This window comes from Cherax quadricarinatus, chromosome 46 (assembly GCF_038502225.1).
Source record: "Cherax quadricarinatus isolate ZL_2023a chromosome 46, ASM3850222v1, whole genome shotgun sequence".
NCBI classification, from domain to species: Eukaryota; Metazoa; Arthropoda; class Malacostraca; order Decapoda; family Parastacidae; genus Cherax; species Cherax quadricarinatus.
Genome location: NC_091337.1, coordinates 20,982,247 through 21,002,307, shown reverse-complemented (window position 1 = coordinate 21,002,307; position 20,061 = coordinate 20,982,247). Strand labels below are relative to the sequence as shown.

The following is a 20,061-nucleotide window of genomic DNA, read 5'->3' as shown; positions in this document are numbered from 1 at the left end:
TTCTAGGGTGACCCCTACCCCATCTTCCCTCCACTACAGATTTATACACCCTCCAAGTCGTCCTTTTGTTCTCCATCCTTTCAACAATCCCTCCTCAGCCCTCTGGCTAATAATTTTAGTAATTCCACACCATCTTCTAATCTCCAGGCTATGAATTCTCTGCATAATATTTACACCACATATTGCCCTCAGACCTGACATCTCCACTGCCTCTAGCCACCTCCTGATATCAGCAAAAATTTTGGTGTCTTCCCATCTCTAATGACACCTCCAAAATTGACTGAGCTACACTTAGCAAAACTATATGATGACTAGAACATTAACTATGCAATTGTTATTCAGGCAATAATATTGGAGGGCACCTGCAAATGCTAGTGATACATCATTTGCTACTCCTGGTTCTACAGGCAACCTCCAGCAATGTTTCCATCATCATAGGACATGCCAGATGGTCTCCTGGTGTCACCAAAGGCTATCTAGCATGTCCTGGTATAATCCAATTACCACCTGTTGAGCTGAAACTACCAATGAAGGAAGTGTTATAGGGCAGATAATTTCTCTTTTTCTTCACCCTAGAAGCTGAATGTCACATGGAAAAACTTCCCCACTTATGAGGCCAAATGGAGAGGTGGAGAGAGGACTGTGAGGTATACAGAGTTGGTCTGAGAAAGGCAACAAGAGGTCCAATTCTTCAGCACAAGCTCCTCGCCATATCAAGGGACCTTCCTTAAAGGATATAAGCATCATAAAAAATCCGAGCAAAAACAAACCAAAAGTATTATTTGAATTTGACACTGTTACCATGAAGAATTAGGAAGAGACAAATTCAAAACATTCCTAACTTTTATTGTTTAGAGTATTTCATATAAATTGAATCCCAGAAGACTGAAACATTATAACATATTCCAACCACCTCATCATTCTTACAATGGTATAAAATGAATTAGTATTGAGGTAATTTAAAAGATACTTTATTTTTCAGCTTCCTGTAATACAGAAAGCGGAATACTTTTAAAGCAATGTTAATCTAACCTGAGAAGTGAAACTGAAAACTGAAAATATATCATACGCTTTGGTGGTTTTAAGAAAACAACAAAATATAGGATACTTAAAATATACTCTTCAAGAAGTTTTAGCTGTAACAAATATGACCATAATAAATATATCATGTTAACCCATAAAATAACTTGCTGAATATTTTAGATTCACTATTCCTAAATACTGTATAACAAAGAAGGCCATGAGCAAAAATTTTATTATAAAAAAATATTCCCTAATAAGATGTGTTATTTTTGGATTAACTTTTTGGTCTTTAATGACTAGGCCAGATTAGTCATATCTGTTTCTCTAAAGGGACAAAATGAACACATTAAGTAGAGGCATTGTTCAATTGCAGGATATATAATCAGTCATTCCTTTTTTTTTATTGCAGTTTTTTGAAGAGATTTTGCTATTTTTATGTATTTTTATCTTCCTTGCTAATATAGCTTTTTGAAGGCTTTAATCTGGCTACATACCAGAGAACCATTCAAGCCTAAGCAATTTACATGGCAACTTGTCTACACAGACCACTCAGAGCACTGGCAAAAGATATTTTCCCAAAGACTGAATTGGAAACTCCTAGTTAAGGAGCTAGTCTTGGGTGAATGCAGTACCAATGACCAATTTAACATACATTTCATAGAATACAGCTCTAAAGAGAGTTGAACCATGGTTTCTCATAATAGATAAACAAACACATTAGATAAATTATCTTTCCTACAGGAAAAATCTGACATTAAAGCTATTCAACAAATCATCATATATTCTCTTGAAATGTGTTTTTTATGTACTTGACAGAAAACACTGGTTAAAAAAAAAGAAGAGAGAAATAACAGAAAATGGCTATAAATCTTTCCAAAACAGAGATACACACTGGAGATTCACATAGTACGCAATATAATGTAATTCATTAAGAGCATCACTCTTAATTTAACAGTATGAAATAAAAAGATGGAAAAGGACACCTAAGCAGAATAATGCATTCCTTTACTCACAATGTTTTGCCCAGACAGCAGGTTTTATCAAGTCACAGACAAATCTGTTTGTGACTTAACATTTCACTCACTCAGTGGACTTTGTCAATAAGGGACTGTATTATATTGCTTGTGCTTTTTTCAACATAAACTGTGCTGTATCTCTAATATATTTAGCTAATAGCACTGCCTTCAAAAGTAATGATAGACAATTATAGATTACATTAGTCATTATAGGGCACCTGGAATATCAGTATCTGATGCCATAAAGCAGACATACAATATATGTATGTAGTAAATAAGATATAAAAATATACTGGATTCCTTATTTCACTATCCTAAGTTACAGAATAAAGCTCTCAGATTAATCACGTCAGTTCTTAAGAGTATCACATAATAATGATAGCATAAACAAACTTGCAAGCACCATTCCTTTTATTACATAGACCACTGCATAGAAAACGGCCTGCAAAAATTTAAGCATGCACCATACAAGGAGCTAAAAAGTCAATATTTTCAACATTTTGCTTTTTTCACAGCTCGGCCTTCATCTAAAAGAATTTGGTCAATGTAAATATCCAGTTTCTCATCTGTAGTATTGATGAGTTGTAAGGAGAGTACAACACAAGACTCACTGTCTTCTTCAACCTCCATGACCAAAGACACAAACTCCCGCAGTTCAACTAAATCCTGGAAACGACGGGAATCTTCAATGCTCCAGTCCACATTGACAGGAACTATACCTGACAGGAAAAAAAAAAAACAGCATCAAGCTATGTTATCCTATTCTTGTTGTGGAGATCCACCATCACAAAACTTAAATCCTACTTAACAGAGCTCCAAAACTTTTAACCCTTTCAGGGTCCAGCGGCCAAATTTCTAAGTGAGCACCAGTGTCCAAGAATTTTCAAAAAATAATTTTTTTATGAAATGGTAGAGAATCTTTTTCTGAAGGTAATAAAACAAAAAGTATGAAATTTGATGTAAAATTGATGACATTATGCTCTCGCAAATTTTGATGTGTCAGCGATACTTACGCATTGGCGATTTTGCTGACTTTGACTCCAATTTTAGGCCAATTATCTTATTCCAGTCAACGAAATTCTTAGCTATTTCACTAGTATTACTTCTATTCTATCGACTGAGCACAAGAAATTGCCAACTCAACTTTTTTAATTACAAAATAAAGTGATTGGAAATTGGTAATTTGGCCAATTTAGTGCAAAGTTCAAAATATTCCAATTTCAAAATAGGGTCCAGAATAAACAATGCAGGCATTCCTGGCACTAAACTAACATTTCCTCTGTTCATTAGTTATGTTTTCAGGATTTACAAATGAATTACATTTTGATTTTTAATTCACATAATGAATTTTTATTCAAACCAAAAAATAGATTTACTGTCATGCAATATTGTAATAATTGTATAATATCAGCACATGTGTTAATGTATATTAGACCCACCAGCTGGCGTGTATTAGACGTGTGAGGTCACTTGTTTACTCTTGAACATCGGCAAAAATTTAACATTTCCGCTACTTTGAGCTCAGTTTCAAGCCATTTGCAGTACTAAAACCAATCAAAATCATCTCTGTTTCTGTAATATATCTTCCCTTCTATCAAATGAGATCAAGAAATCGCAATACAACTGTAAAAAACATACGAAAAAACACTGCAAAGTTGCTGTTTTAATTGAAAATTACGGTCTCAGTTTTCTTTCTCTCATTATGCACTGTGTGCTGCAGGATTTGTTTTATGTGGTGCACACATACCACATAGATGTATTCTCTCATATCTAGGCCCAAATTTACCACTCACAGCTTATCAGAGTGAGCTGAGCTCATGGCATAGAACTATGGTTTGGACCCTCAACGTAAAGCCGTAGATCTACTGCACGGACCCTGAAAAGGTTAAAGTTCGATACTAAATTATACTCAAGATTCACAAACAAGCCATGTTACACTGCTGATACTTTAAATTACTAAAGAATTCATAGATAATAGCATAGCATTATTTACATTTAACAATACTTTTGTTCCAGATATAAGTGTGAGCACAACTAAAATCCTAACACCAACATTTCTTGGCCACATCATGGTAAACAAAGAGGAACTCATTTCACCTACAACAAATAACATTTACCACGAATGTATTTATACAGTAAACACTGAGAAAAATAATTATGAAATAATGTAAAATTAGAATGGGTTAGCTGTGTACACACAGCTGGCACGCACATGCGTGCAAGCGAGTGGATGAGTGTAAGCATGTGGGTGTGTGAGCACGTGGGTATGTGAGCACGCGAGTGTGAGAGCACGTGAGTGTGAGAGCATGTGTATGTGAGACAGTATGTGAGTGTTTATGTGAAAGAGTGAGAGTGAGTGACTATGCGAGAATGAGAAAATGTGTGAGAGTATGTGTGAGAATGAGTGTGCGCACTGACTTTTACTCACCTATTTGTGGTTGCAGGGGTCAATTCTGCGATCCAAGCCCTGCTTCTTAACCCTTTCACTGTCAGTGCTGTAATATTATGGCTTGCAATCCAGTGTTGGTGCCATTATATTATGCCAAAATTCTAGCAGCTTCCAATCTTTCAGAAGAAAGTTGGTAGGTCTACATATGAGAAAATGGGTCTGAGTGGTCAGTGTGCACAGTATAAAAAAAATCCTGCAGCATGCAGTGCATGAGAAAAAAAAAAACACCGACCATGTTTTTGGTTTAAAACACCAACTTTGTGATGTATTTTCGTATGGTATTCATGGGTGTATTCTCGTTTTCTTGGTCTCATTTGATAGAATGGAAGATGTATTACAGAAACAGAGATGATTTTGAATGGTTTACAGAATAAAAGTACATACATGGACCTTGAAATTGAGCTCAAAGTAGCAAAAATGTTCGATTTTTGCAGATGTTCAAGAGTAAACAAATGATATCACCATCCAATACGTGTCCAACTGGCCAATCTAATGAGCAGTCACGAATGGGTTGACATAATTTATACAATAATTACAATAATACAGTAGTCTGCTTAACCCTTTCAGGTTTCAGACGTACTAGTACGGCTTATGCACCAGGGTTTTTAACGTACTAGTACGCCTAAAGTGTGCGCAGTATAAAAAAAATTCTGTAGCACACAGTGCGTAATGAGGAAAAAAAAACTTTGACTGTGTTTTTGGTTTAAAACAGCGACTTTGCATTGTATTTTTGTATGGTATTTATTGTTGTATTCTAGTTTTCCTGGTCTCATTTTATAGAATGGAAGACATATTACAGAAACTGAGATGATTTTGACTGGTTTTACAATGAAAAGTACCTTGAAATTGAGCTCAAAGTAGCAGAAATGTTCGATTTTTACCAAAGTTCAAAAGTAAACAAATCATGCTAAACGTCCAATACGCGTCAACTGGCGAGAGTAATATTCTTTCACAAGTGCGCCGATATTATTTATACCATTTCTACACTAGTGCAGTAATTTGCATAACAGTAAATCTTCTATTTTTTGTGAGAATAAAAATTCAAAGTGGAAAGCAAAAGAATGTAAGAGGGGCGTGGGGACGTGACTAATGAACAGAGGAAATGTTATTTTAGTGCCAGGAATGTCTTTCTTGTTTATTCTGGGCCCTATTTGGAAATTGGCATCTTTTGAAATTTGTGTGAGATTGGCAAAATTGCTAAATTCTGACCACTGTATTGGATAGCTGAAATCGGTAAATGGGTGGTTTCTTGTACTCATTCGATAGAAAAAATGGAGTTCTAGCAAAATAGTTATGATTTTTGTCAACTAGTACACAGGAATTGGCCGAAAATAGGGCTCAAAGTGGGCAAAATCACCAATGAGTAAACATAGTCGAGACCGCTAACTTCGCGAGAGCATAATTCCTAAGTTTTCCATCAAATTTCATACTTTTGGTGTTATTATGATCGGGAAAAGATTCTCTATCTTTTCATAAGAAAAAATAATTTTTTTTTTAAATTTGGGCGACCCTGAGAACAAGTCTGGGAGAGGGCCTGGGGCCTCTGAAAGGGTTAACAGTAAATCTTCTATTTTTTGAGTGAATAAAAATTCAAAATGGAAAGCAAGAGTAATATAAGAGGGGCCTGAGATGTGACTAATGAACAGAGAAAATGTTATTTTAGTGCTAGGAATGTTTGTATTGTTAATTCTGGATCCTATTTTGAAATTGGCCTTACTTAAATTGCGTATGAAATTAGCCAAATTACCAATTTCTGATCACTTTATTGGGTAGCTGAAATGGGTAAACAAATGGTTTCTTGTACTCAATCTATAAAACAGATGGAGCTCAAAGTGGGCGATATTGCCGATGCATAAATATTGCCAAGATCACTAACTTCACGAGTGCGTAATTCCTAAGTTTTCCATCAAATTTTGTACTTTTGGTGTAATTACCAATGGGAAAAGGCTCTCTATCATTTCATAAGAAATCGTCTTTTTTTTTTTTTTTAATTTTTCGACACCGAGAGCAAGTTTGTGAGCAGGGATCTCGACAGTGAAAGGGCTAACTCCCTCCCTCATGAGCCCTATCATACGTGCTCTTAACCCTTTCAGGGTTGTGAGCCCTGCTCTCCCTCCCTTATGGGTCCTATCGTACCTTCTCTTAACCCTTTCAGGTTTGAAAAAAACAAAAATTCTTGTGAAATGGTAGAAAATATTTTTCTGAAGATAATAAAACAAAAAATAAAAAAAAATTGATGGAAAAACTGACGAAATTATGCTTTTGCAAATTTTGCCGCATCCACGATATCTACGCATCAGCGATTTCCTCCAATTTGAGACCGATTTTTGACCAATTACATTGTCCCAGCTGACCATATTTTTAGCTATTTTGTTAGTATGTCTTCCATTTTATTGACTGAGCAAAAGAAACCACTCAATCACTATTTCAACTATCCAATAAAGTGATCAGAAACTGATAATTTGGCCAATTCCACACAAATTTCAAAATAGGGTCCAAAATAAACAATACAGGCATTCCTGGAACTAAAATAACATTTCCTCTATTCATTAGTTACGTTTCCAGGCTTTACACATGAATTCCATTTTGATTTTATTGACACAAAGAATTTTTATTCATAAAAAAAAAAAAGATTTACTTTCATGCAATATTGTAATAATTGTACAAATAATATTAGCACATTCATGAACACACATCAGACCCACCAGCTGATGTGTATTGGACACATACATGATTTGTTTACTTTTGAACACTGGCAAAAATCAAACATTTCCTCTACTTTGAACTAAATTTCAAGCTATTTTCAGTCCTGAAACTAATGTAAAATCATGTCTATTTCTGTAGTACATCTTCCATTCTATCAAATGAGATTAAGAAACCAAAAATATAACCATAAAATACATTGCAAAGTTGCTGTTTTAAACAGGAGTTTTTTTTTTGCATTACGTACTTGCTGAAGGATCTCTTTATATGGTGCACACTTGCTGCATAGATCCATTCTCTCAAATCTAGGCCCAAATTTACCGCTCACTGCTTGTCTGAATGAGCTGAGCTCATGGCGTAGTACTATGGGACCGACACTATCTTCAAAGCCAAAGTACAATGGGACCGACTTTGAAAGTGTTACAACTATGTATGGAGACTACTTCCACAACTTCTTCACCAAAACTGTTCCACTTCCTGACCACTCTTCGTGACTGAAGAAACATTTCCTAACATCCCTGTGGCTCATTTGTGATTATGTATTGCTTATTTGTTGGGGGGGGATTGTCTTGTTGGCATTAATATCTGTGGTTCTGAGGCCACTGACTCTGCCTTCAATACAACAAGGCTTTGAAGTGATGGAATATTTCTGTAGTTTCTTGCCATTTTTTTCTGCTTCTTGGCACTAAAATATCTCCTGCTCCTGTATAGTTTTAACTACCATGGTTTGTTTCTCATGATTTGTGAGGCTTGTACCTCTTGATTCCTTTCAAATGGTATGCAGGGCAGTTTGTGTTACAGCACTGTTTCTCATATACTGAAGTATGAGACATTTCAGGGTGAAGGAGTTTGCAGAAGGTAGAATGACACATTCCTCTGGTCAATTAACCCTTTCACTGTTGAGACCCCTGCTTGCACTCATTTTATTCTATCGACTGAGTACAAGAATCTGCTCATTTACCTATTCCAACTGCCTAATAAAGTGATGAGAAATTGGTAATTCGGCCAATTTCATATTAAATTCAAGAAAGGCCAATTTCAAGATAGGGTCCAGAATTAACAATGCAAACATTTCAAGCACTAAAATGACATTTTCTCTGTTCATTAGTCCCGTCTCCAGGCCCCTCTCATATTCCGCTTGCTTTCCATTTTGAATTTTTATTCACACAAAAAATATAAGATTTACTGTTATGCAGACTACTGCATTATTTTATAAATGGTATAAATAATATCAGTACATTTGTGGAAACATATCAGACGCACTGGTTGACATGTACTGGATGCGACATGATTTGTTTACTCTTGAACATTGGCAAAAATCAAACATTCCTGCTACTTCAAGCTCAATTTCAAGGTACTTTTTGTCTATAAATCATTCAAAATTATCTCTTTTTCTGTCATATATCTTCCATTCTATCAAATCAGACCAAGAAAATGAGAATACAACCATAAATACTATACAGAAATACACTGCAAAGTCACTGTTTTAAACCAAAAACACGGTCGCAGTTTTTTTCTCATTATGTACTGCGTGCTGCAGGATGTTTTTTTAATACTGCACACACTGACCAATCAGACCCATTCTCTCGTATGTAGGCCTACCAGCTATCTCCCCCAAGATTGGAAGCTGCTAGAATTTTGGCATAGTATTACGGGACCAACACTGGCTTCAAAGCCGTAATATTATGGGACCGGCAGTGAAAGGGTTAAACCACACCAGAAGTTCTAGGGTTGCCCCAAGTGTGGCCTGACATGGGAAATCTAATGAGTACAATTTGTACAAAATTCAATGGCTGGTTTTTAATTTAGAGTTGAGTACCAAGAAAAAATAAAACAGGCACCTAGCCTGGTCTCTAAATTGGTTCATGCTACAGGCAATGAGTTGATCAACAGGCCAAGATAGGTTACTTCCCTTTCCCTGTTAGTTCCAAAGAGTATAAAAGGGGCACACTATATTGGGGTTGCCTGTACAAGGTACTTGAAGGCCAGGTCTTCAGTCTATATGCACTGCAGTAACAACTTACTGGAGTAAGAGATATAGGAGAAAGTACAAAATAACCCAATAAAAAGCATTAGTGCCAAAGGCACATGAGAACAATGTGTTAAAATCAGTGTTCCATACCTCTTCCATCTTTTACCAGTAGATACAAGAAATACTGCCAGAAAAAATGTATCTATATAACACTTCATAGTAGTAACTGGATTTGAATCTGCAATCTGGCAATTCTAGAGTTACCAGCCCATCGCACTTGTGTCCTTTACTGGGTTTATGTTCATTCACTGCATACCTATAAAAATTTAAAAGACACTTGAACCAGTTCCTGGATTCCAATACCTTTTTACCAACAACAGTGAAAAAAGAAACACACATTCCAAAGGAGATTTTTAAGGGGACACTGCTTCACTCTGTTTAGAGCTTTATCAAGTCTTGACTTGATAAAGCACTACACAGAGTGAAGCATTGTCCCAATAAGAGCTTATTTTGCAAGGTGTCTCTTTTCTTCACCAAACGAGTTTCTGCAGAATGTGACAGATCAGCCATGTGGTGTTGGCTGTGTAGGTCTGGATACCGCTAGCCACCAAAGCCTGGTTAATAAGGCATCCAACTGACATCAGGGTAAAAGAGCAGAACAACTCTTGATATCAGTTATACATATGCAAGTGAATATCACATAAAACATTGTTTTTAATTTACTTACCATGTAATTTTGCTTTGATGGCTTGGTAAGGCAATTCCCGGAAGAAATTAGGAAGTTCCTGTACTCTGTCTTGTGATGTAACAAAACAATCACCGTAGTCAACAAAAAGTCCAGTTACTATCCCATCCTGAACCATGGTTGTGCGTGCTCTGCAAATGGAATTGATCTATATTATTTAAATTTTCTTTAATTGGAAGTGATAAAAACAAAATTAGTATACGTGCATTATCCACTGTAGTACTTTCTTAAGACAATCAAACCTTGCTAAACCAACAATGAAAAGGAAACGTCTGTCTCTAAAAAAAAAAAAAAAAAAAAAAAGACATTTGTACCTAAAAATGACAACAAAAATTTATGGCATACATAAAAAACATATGTTATGGGACTCAAGGAAATCAATAAGCAAGATTTAAGTCCTGGAGGTGGGTAGAAGAGAGCCTGTAATCTTGAAGATGAATGGGAGATGTGGCTTAACCCGTAAACGGTCCTAGCAGATCTACATTCACACGCATAGTGCTCCAAAAGTAGATCTACTTTTTTTACATATTTTTAAATATAATAATAATAAAAAAAAATGTAGATCAAAGTTTTTTACACATTTTCAAATGTAAAAAAAAAAAAAAAATGATCTACTTTTTTTACATACTATCAAATGTTGAAAAAACGTATATATAAGTTTGGACCGTTTACGGGTTAAAGGAGTCCACATACTTCTGGCAAAAGAGCTATAATTTTAGTAGTCATGTGACTTGCACAGCTATGTCCACCATTTTGCTGGCCAAATATACTGTTTTCATTCAGTAGCCATCAAGTGTGATATAGGTACAATCAAAACTAGGTATGTGCCAAAGTATTGGTATCATCATTGGCAGGTATCAACAAATTTTTGTGGTATCTGTAAAAAAAAATAAATACTAGTAGATACTTTTAAAATACAGTAGGGCCCCGCTTTATGGCGTTCCGCTAATACGGACATAACAAATTATGACCAAAACTTGCTATACGGCTCCCCCCCACCTGACTTTCTAATATGGGTCACCATGCCCCACCCGGTTTTACATTTTCCGTGAGCTCCATAAGCACCATGTCTCTCCATTATGTCTGGAAACTCCAAAATTTCAAGTGTTTTTAAAAGTTATTTCATGTTTAATATATACTCTGATAATCATACTTAAGTATATTATTTTTATTTTTATTATTAACACCGACCGATTCCCACCAAGGTAGGGTGGCACAAAAAAGAAAAACTTTCCTCATCATTCACTCCATCACTGTCTTGCCAGAGGGGTGCTTTACACTACAGTTATAAAACTGCAACATTAACACCCCTCCTTCAGAGTGCAGGCACTGTACTTCCCATCTCCAGGACTCAAGTCCGGCCTGCCGGTTTCCCTGAATCCCTTCATAAATGTTACTTTGCTCACACTCCAACAGCATGTCAAGTATTAAAAACCATTTGTCTCCATTCACTCCTATCAAATACGCTCATGCACGCTTGCTGGAAGTCCGAGCCCCTTGCACACAAAACCTCCTTTACCCCTTCCCTCCAACCCTTCCTAGGCCGACCCCTACCCAGCCTTCCCTCCACTACAGATTTATACACTCTCAAAGTCATTCTGTTTTCTTCATTCTCTCTACATGTCCAAACCACCTTGCTTCCACAGACAAAGTTCTTTGTCTCCACAGACTCCTAAATGCACCACTCACCCTTTTCCCCTTATCAATTCTGTGATTCACCTCATCCATCATAGACCCATCTGCTGACACGTCCACTCCTAAATATCTGAATACGTATATTCACCTCCTCCATACTCTCTCTCCCTCTGATCTGATATCCAGTCTCTCGTCACCTAATCTTTTTATCCTCATAACCTTACTCTTCCCTATATTCACTTTTAATTTTCTTCTTTTACATACCCTCAAATTCATCCATCAACCTCTGCAACTTTTCTTCAGAATCTCCCAAAAGCAGTGTCATCAGCAAAGAGCAACTGTGACAACTCCCACTTTGTGTTCGATTCTTTATCTTTTAACTCCACACCTCTTGCCATGATCCTAGTATTCACTTCTCTTACAACCCAATCTATAAATATATTGAACAACCACAGTGACATCACACATCCTTGTCTAAAGCCTACTTTTACTGGGACATAATCTCTCTCCTACACAATCTAACCTGAGCCTCACTATCCTCGTAAAAACTCTTCACTGCTATCAGTAACCTACCTCCTATACCATACACCTGCAACATCTGCCATATTGCCCCCCTATCCACCCTGTTATATGCCTTTTCTAAATCCATAAATGCCACAAAAACCTCTTTACCCTTATCTAAATACTGTTCACCTATATGTTTCACTGTAAACACTTAGTCTACACACCCCCTACTTTTCCTAAAGCCTCCTTGTTCATCTGCTATCCTACTCTCTATCTTACTCTTAATTCTTTCAATGAAAGAATTAAGAGTATACTCAAGACTTTTTTTTTTTTAACAAGTCGGCTGTCTCCCACCGAGGTAGGGTGACCCAAAAAAGAAAGAAATTCCCCAAAAAGAAAATACTTTCATCATCATTCAACACTTTCACCTCACTCACACATAATCACTGTTTTTGCAGAGGTGCTCAGGATACAACAGTTTAGAAGCATATACATATAAAGACACATAACATATCCCTCCAAACTGCCAATATCCCGAACCCCTCCTTTAAAGTGCAGGCATTGTAATTCCCATTTCCAGGACTCAAGTCCGGCTATATAAAAATAACCGGTTTCCCTGAATCCCTTCACTAAATATTACCCTGCTCACACTCCAACAGCTCGTCAGGTCCCAAATACCATTTGTCTCCATTCACTCCTACCTAACATGCTCATGCATGCTTGCTGGAAGCCCAAGCCCCTCGCCCACAAAACCTCCTTTACCCCCTCCCTCCAACCTTTTTGAGGACGACTCCTGCCCCGCCTTCCTTCCCCTACAGATTTATACGCTCTCCATGTCATTCTCTCTAAATGGCCAAACCACCTCAACAAACCCTCTTCAGCCCTCTGACTAATACTTTTATTAACTCCACACCTTCTCCTAATTTCCACACTTTGAATTTTCTGCATAATATTTACACCACACATTGCGTAAATATCGCTGACACATCAAAATTTGCGAGAGCATAATTTTGTCAATTTTCCATCAAATTTCGTACTTTTTGTTTTATTACCCTCAGAAAAAGATTCTCTACCATTTTATAAGAAAAAATAACAAAATTATTTTTTGAAAATTCTTGGACACTGGTGCACCCACCTTTTGAAATTTGGCCTCTGGACCCTGAGAGGGTTAATGCCAGGTTCTATTGCTAACTTAATATATGTTAGTGTAAATTTGTTATCTAGTATTTCTATGCATTTGTAATTGGAAAAAAGGGTGTTCCACATAAACCATACCATGGGCAGGGTTAGAACCCGTGATCAGAGAGTCTCAAAACTCCAGACCATTGCTTTAGCCACTGAGCCAGCTAGCCACAATAAGATTCATCCAGCTAGGTATATTTATACACCATAGGAAGGTTAGCATAGGCACCACTGTGACAAATCTCCAGCTAGCATGGCTGTGACGAACTCTAGCTCAAGTCCCCTACCTGTGGTATGGTTTGCTTGCAATCGTGTCATTATGATTTCGTGAGTCGTGTTCCACATTACGGTGATTTCTGCTTTATGGCGGAAGCCTGAAACCTAACCTGCCATATAAATGGGGCCCTACTGTATTAATATTACACATGTTTAAAAAATATTAAAATTAAGAATCTGCCATAGCACGAAAATTGCCTTAAAGTGAGTCAGCCTTTTATTTTCACTTTCAAATGCATGTAAAAGCCTGATAACATGTTTACATTATCATATACTCAGTGAATAAAGCTAGGCCTAAAAACAAAAACAAAATAAAATGCATATACAGTACACTCATTACTTACCTTAAAATATTTTCATCTTTAGCTTACAGTGAGTGGCAAGTGGTATTTACTGTAGGACATCTGAAGGAGAAGCACATATAAATGATGCTAAACTCATCTTAATATGAAGGGAAATACTGTAATATGTCTTATTTTCATCCCCTCAAAAAAAAAGTGGTGATAAGTTGTGGTCATTTAATAAAATATCTGCCCCTTTATTCCCCCATTCATTGTTGAATGTTTATTATGAAAATTGTTTCATTCCATTCATTATTAATGCATGTCTTCAGTAAATAGGTAAATAACTTTAGGCTATTTGAGGAAAACACTGTGAAGCATATTACTTGGGAGCAAATATTTTTTTAATTTCTGAAAGCTAGTGAGGCTATTTGTGAGTAAAGGAATAAGAGGAACATTTTTCTAGTTATCCCCAGATAGAGACAGTTTCTTTGGTGTTAGTGGACTAGAGAAAGCTTCTTATTGTAATTCTTGTCATACACTTCTTTATGCTTACCTCGCTACCACAACTGTATTATGTTTTACAGTGGTACCTAAATATTTGAACTTAATCCATTCCAGGAGGCTGTTTGAATAGCGAGTTGTACAAATACTGAATCAATTTTTACCAAAAGAAATAACTTACATTGGTTTAATCTGTTCCAGACTCAAACAATTACCAATTATAAAACATTTTAAGTGAAAATATTGCTTATTTAAACCTGTATAACAACATTTGCATACATGAAATCATACATGAAAACTATAAAAACAATAAATACATGAATTAAATAAAAATTTAACTGCACTTCACCTTTACTGAGGAGTGCTGATGGCCTAAGAGGGAGGTGGAGAGATGTTATTGTTTGGAGAGGGTGTCACCTTCCATAAAAACATCGGGTAACTGCATGTCCAGTGTTTTTTCTGTTTTCTGTCTCTGTGAATAGCATTTGAAGATGATAGGGATTCACCAGCATTTTATTTTTTTCCTTTGCTAAAGAAGCTGTCCAATGTCGTCTGCTTTTGACGACTTTTCAAAATTTTTCTAAGGTGGTCAACAACATCGTCACTGAAAAAATTGATGCTCCTATTCACAACAGTAATGTTAGGATGCCATTTTTCCACTAGGCTCTATGTTTAAGCCTAATGGTAATACAGTTCCTTAATTTTTGCAGTGGAAATGTTGCCCTTACTGCTTCCCTCGTCTGAAATAAAAGAAATTTCCTAAACCACTTCCAAACCTGCTCCTTGTGCAAGTCTTGAAGTTCTTCTGTGGTGAGCTCATTCTTGTGATTCTCCACCAACTCCTCTACATCCTCATCATCCATTTCCAAACCCATGGACTAGCCTCAAGAAACAATATCCCTCACTACTGGCTCTGCCTCAAAGCCTTCAAAGTCTCTGACTGACACAGTCTGGCCACAATTTCTTCCAGGCAGAGTTCATTGCCTCATCTCTGTTAGCACTGACAGCCTCCCCATGCCTTACTACAATATGAATCCCACTCCTCTTTTTAGATCTATCAAACCAGCCCTTACTTGCCTTCAATTTATCACTTTCAGCACTGTTTCTCAGGGTGTCTCACCTAAGATCACTATATAACTGCTTTTCTTTCTCACAAATTTCCATTTCAGAAACACTATCCCCAGCCAATTGTTTTTTGTCAATCCACATAAACAAAAGTTTTTCCATTTCTCCAATTATCTGTGACCTTTTCACAACAAGAATTTTCACTCCTTTTGGCACATCAGCCCCTTCAGTGCCCTTTTATTTTTCAATATGGATGATATGTTGGATTTTGCCATACCATATTGAGTGGCCAGGTCTGACACACGTTCCACTTTCCACCGAGTCCTTTTTCACTATATTTGTTGTGCCCGCTGCTTTCCTTTTAGGGTTGTCTGAATCATTACTATTTGGGGGGGGGAGATTACTTATTTTCAATGAAAATATTTAAAAAAAACACCAGAGAACAATGAAACACAAATAACTCTCCTTCTCTCCTTTCCGTTAGTGCGACTTTGTAAATGGTACAAGTCGGACCAAAACGTCATTGTAAGCGCCTCTCTTCTATGTGCTGGTTATTGGGTTATTTGTGTATCGTTCCAGTCATGGTATTGTGCCTTTTTTTGTTAATAACAATGAAATACTAAAAACTTTCACAGATCTTGTACGAATGATGCTTAATGGACAAAAGCTGATGAGAGGCTGAGCACAAGATGCTTTGTTTTCTTTGGATTTCATCCAGATGGACCATCTTGTTTAAGTTGAATATCAAGGCAATGTCCGAATACCGAGTCAAATTTTCTATATATATATATATATATATATATATATATATATATATATATATATATATATATATATATATACTTGCAAAAGAGGGGGGGGGGCACAAACATCAAGTTGCAAAAATATAGATGTACAGCCTCTTCTCACTTAATGATGGAGTTCTGTTCCTAAGACCATGTCGGTAAACGAATTCGTCGTTTGTCGCTAAGGAGCACACTACACCTACCATCCGACTTACGACCTGCCTGACTTACGACCGTGTTCTTTATGCCAAATTTCTGGGAAACAAACAACTATTTGTGTTGTACACAGTGTTTATCCTAAATATTTTATTTTTTATTATCACACTGGCCGATTCCCACCAAGGCAGGGTGGCCCAAAAAAGAAAAACTTTCACCATCATTCACTCCATCACTGTCTTTCCAGAAGGGTGCTTTACACTACAGTTTTTAAACTGCAACATTAACACCCCTCCTTCAGAGTGCAGGCACTGTACTTCCCATCTCCAGGACTCAAGTCCGGCCTGCCGGTTTCCCTGAATCCCTTCATAAATGTTACTTTGCTCACACTCCAACAGCACGTCAAGTATTAAAAACCATTTGTCTCCATTCACTCCTATCAAACACGCTCACGCATGCCTGCTGGAAGTCCAAGCCCCTCGCACACAAAACCTCCTTTACCCCCTCTCTCCAACCTTTCCTAGGCCGACCCCTACCCCGCCTTCCTTCCACTACAGACTGATACACTCTTGAAGTCATTCTGTTTCGCTCCATTCTCTCTACATGTCCGAACCACCTCAACAACCCTTCCTCAGCCCTGTGGACAACAGTTTTGGTAATCCCGCACCTCCTCCTAACTTCCAAACTACGAATTCTCTGCATTATATTCACACCACACATTGCCCTCAGACATGACATCTCCACTGCCTCCAGCCTTCTCCTCGCTGCAACATTCATCACCCATGCTTCACACCCATATAAGAGCGTTGGTAAAACTATACTCTCATACATTCCCCTCTTTGCCTCCAAGGACAAAGTTCTTTGTCTCCACAGACTCCTAAGTGCACCACTCACTCTTTTTCCCTCATCAATTCTATGATTCACCTCATCTTTCATAGACCCATCTGCTGACACGTCCACGCCCAAATATCTGAATACGTTCACCTCCTCCATACTCTCTCCCTCCAATCTGATATTCAATCTTTCATCACCTAATCTTTTTGTTATCCTCATAACCTTACTCTTTCCTGTATTCACCTTTAATTTTCTTCTTTTGCACACCCTACCAAATTCATCCACCAATCTCTGCAACTTCTCTTCAGAATCTCCCAAGAGCACAGTGTCATCAGCAAAGAGCAGCTGTGACAACTCCCACTTTGTGTGTGATTCTTTATCTTTTAACTCCACGCCTCTTGCCAAGACCCTTGCATTTACTTCTCTTACAACCCCATCTATAAATATATTAAACAACCACGGTGACATCACACATCCTTGTCTAAGGCCTACTTTTACTGGGAAAAAATTTCCCTCTTTCCTACATACTCTAACTTGAGCCTCACTATCCTCGTAAAAACTCTTCACTGCTTTCAGTAACCTACCTCCTACACCATACACTTGCAACATCTGCCACATTGCCCCCCTATCCACCCTGTCATACGCCTTTTCCAAATCCATAAATGCCACAAAGACCTCTTTAGCCTTATCTAAATACTGTTCACTTATATGTTTCACTGTAAACACCTGGTCCACACACCCCCTACCTTTCCTAAAGCCTCCTTGTTCATCTGCTATCCTATTTTCCATCTTACTCTTAATTCTTTCAATTATAACTACCATACACTTTACCAGGTATACTCAACAGACTTATCCCCCTATAATTTTTGCACTCTCTTTTATCCCCTTTGCCTTTATACAAAGGAACTATGCATGCTCTCTGCCAATCCCCAGGTACCTTACCCTCTTCCATACATTTATTAAATAATTGCACCAACCACTCCAAAACTATATCCCCACCTGCTTTTAACATTTCTATCTTTATCCCATCAATCCCAGCTGCCTTACCCCCTTTCATTTTACCTACTGCCTCACGAACTTCCCCCACACTCACAACAGGCTCTTCCTCACTCCTACAAGATGTTATTCCTCCTTGCCCTATACACGAAATCACAGCTTCCCTATCTTCATCAACATTTAACAATTCTTCAAAATATTCCCTCCATCTTCCCAATACCTCTAACTCTCCATTTAATAACTCTCCTCTCCTATTTTTAAATGACAAATCCATTTGTTCTCTAGGCTTTCTTAACTTGTTAATCTCACTCCAAAACTTTTTCTTATTTTCAACAAAATTTGTTGATAACATCTCACCCACTCTCTCATTTGCTCTCTTTTTACATTGCTTCACCACTCTCTTAACCTCTCTCTTTTTCTCCATATACTCTTCCCTCCTTGCATCACTTCTACTTTGTAAAAACTTCTCATATGCTAACTTTTTCTCCCTTACTACTCTCTTTACATCATCATTCCACCAATCGCTCCTCTTCCCTCCTGCACCCACTTTCCTGTAACCACAAACTTCTGCTGAACACTCTAACACTACATTTTTAAACCTATCCCATACCTCTTCGACCCCATTGCCTATGCTCTCATTAGCCCATCTATCCTCCAATAGCTGTTTATATCTTACCCTAACTGCCTCCTCTTTTAGTTTATAAACCTTCACCTCTCTCTTCCCTGATGCTTCTATTCTCCTTGTATCCCATCTACCTTTTACTCTCAGTGTAGCTACAACTAGAAAGTGATCTGATATATCTGTGGCCCCTCTATAAACATGTACATCCTGAAGTCTACTCAACAGTCTTTTATCTACCAATACATAATCCAACAAACTACTGTCATTTCGCCCTACATCATATCTTGTATACTTATTTATCCTCTTTTTCTTAAAATATGTATTACCTATAACTAAACCCCTTTCTATACAAAGTTCAATCAAAGGGCTCCCATTATCATTTACACCTGGCACCCCAAACTTACCTACCACACCCTCTCTAAAAGTTTCTCCTACTTTAGCATTCAGGTCCCCTACCACAATTACTCTCTCACTTGGTTCAAAGGCTCCTATACATTCACTTAACATCTCCCAAAATCTCTCTCTCTCCTCTGCATTCCTCTCTTCTCCAGGTGCATACACGCTTATTATGACCCACTTCTCGCATCCAACCTTTACTTTAATCCACATAATTCTTGAATTTACACATTCATTTTCTCTTTTCTCCTTCCATAACTGATCATTTAACATTACTGCTACCCCTTCCTTTGCTCTAACTCTCTCAGATACTCCAGATTTAATCCCATTTATTTCCCCCCACTGAAACTCTCCTACCCCCTTCAGCTTTGTTTCGCTTAGGGCCAGGACATCCAACTTCTTTTCATTCATAACATCAGCAATCATCTGTTTCTTGTCATCCGCACTACATCCACGCACATTTAAGCATCCCAGTCTTATAAAGTTTTTCTTCTTCTCTTTTTTAGTAAATGTCTACAGGAGAAGGGGTTACTAGCCCATTGCTCCCGGCATTTTAGTCGCCTCATACGACACGCATGGCTTACGGAGCAAAGATTCTTTTCCACTTCCCCATGGACAATAGAAGAAATAAAGAAGAACAAGAGCTATTTAGAAAAAGGAGAAAAACCTAGATGTATGTATATATATATGCATGTGCGTGTCTGTGAAGTGTGACCAAAGTGTAAGTAGGAGTAGCAAGATATCCCTGTTATCTAGCGTGTTTATGAGACAGAAAAAGAAACCAGCAATCCTACCATCATGCAAAACAGTTACAGGTTTCTGTTTCACAGTCATCTGGCAGGACGGTAGTACTTCCCTGGGTGGTTGCTGTCTACCAACCTACTACCTAAACCTTACAGTATAAAATACAGTACTAA

General features: G+C 37.4%; 1 protein-coding gene across 9 annotated transcripts in view; it reads right to left on the bottom strand.

The window, feature by feature from the left end:
* Positions 1–830: 830 nt before the first annotated feature.
* LOC128696749 (tudor domain-containing protein 7B) overlaps positions 831–20,061 on the bottom strand; it is a 462,427-nt gene continuing 443,196 nt past the window's right edge. For 7 of the 9 annotated variants that reach the window (XM_070094599.1, XM_070094597.1, XM_070094601.1 and 4 more), the window contains 2 exons: positions 9,891–10,039; positions 831–2,758 (listed from right to left, as the gene is read on the bottom strand). In XM_070094599.1, coding sequence (XP_069950700.1) covers positions 2,532–2,758; positions 9,891–10,039 — 376 coding nt within the window. In that variant the 3' untranslated portion in view covers positions 831–2,531. Of the gene's footprint in view, positions 2,759–9,890; positions 10,040–14,639; positions 14,895–20,061 lie in introns of those variants that run through there. The other 2 variants (XR_011393213.1, XR_011393212.1) reach the window with 2 other exon arrangements.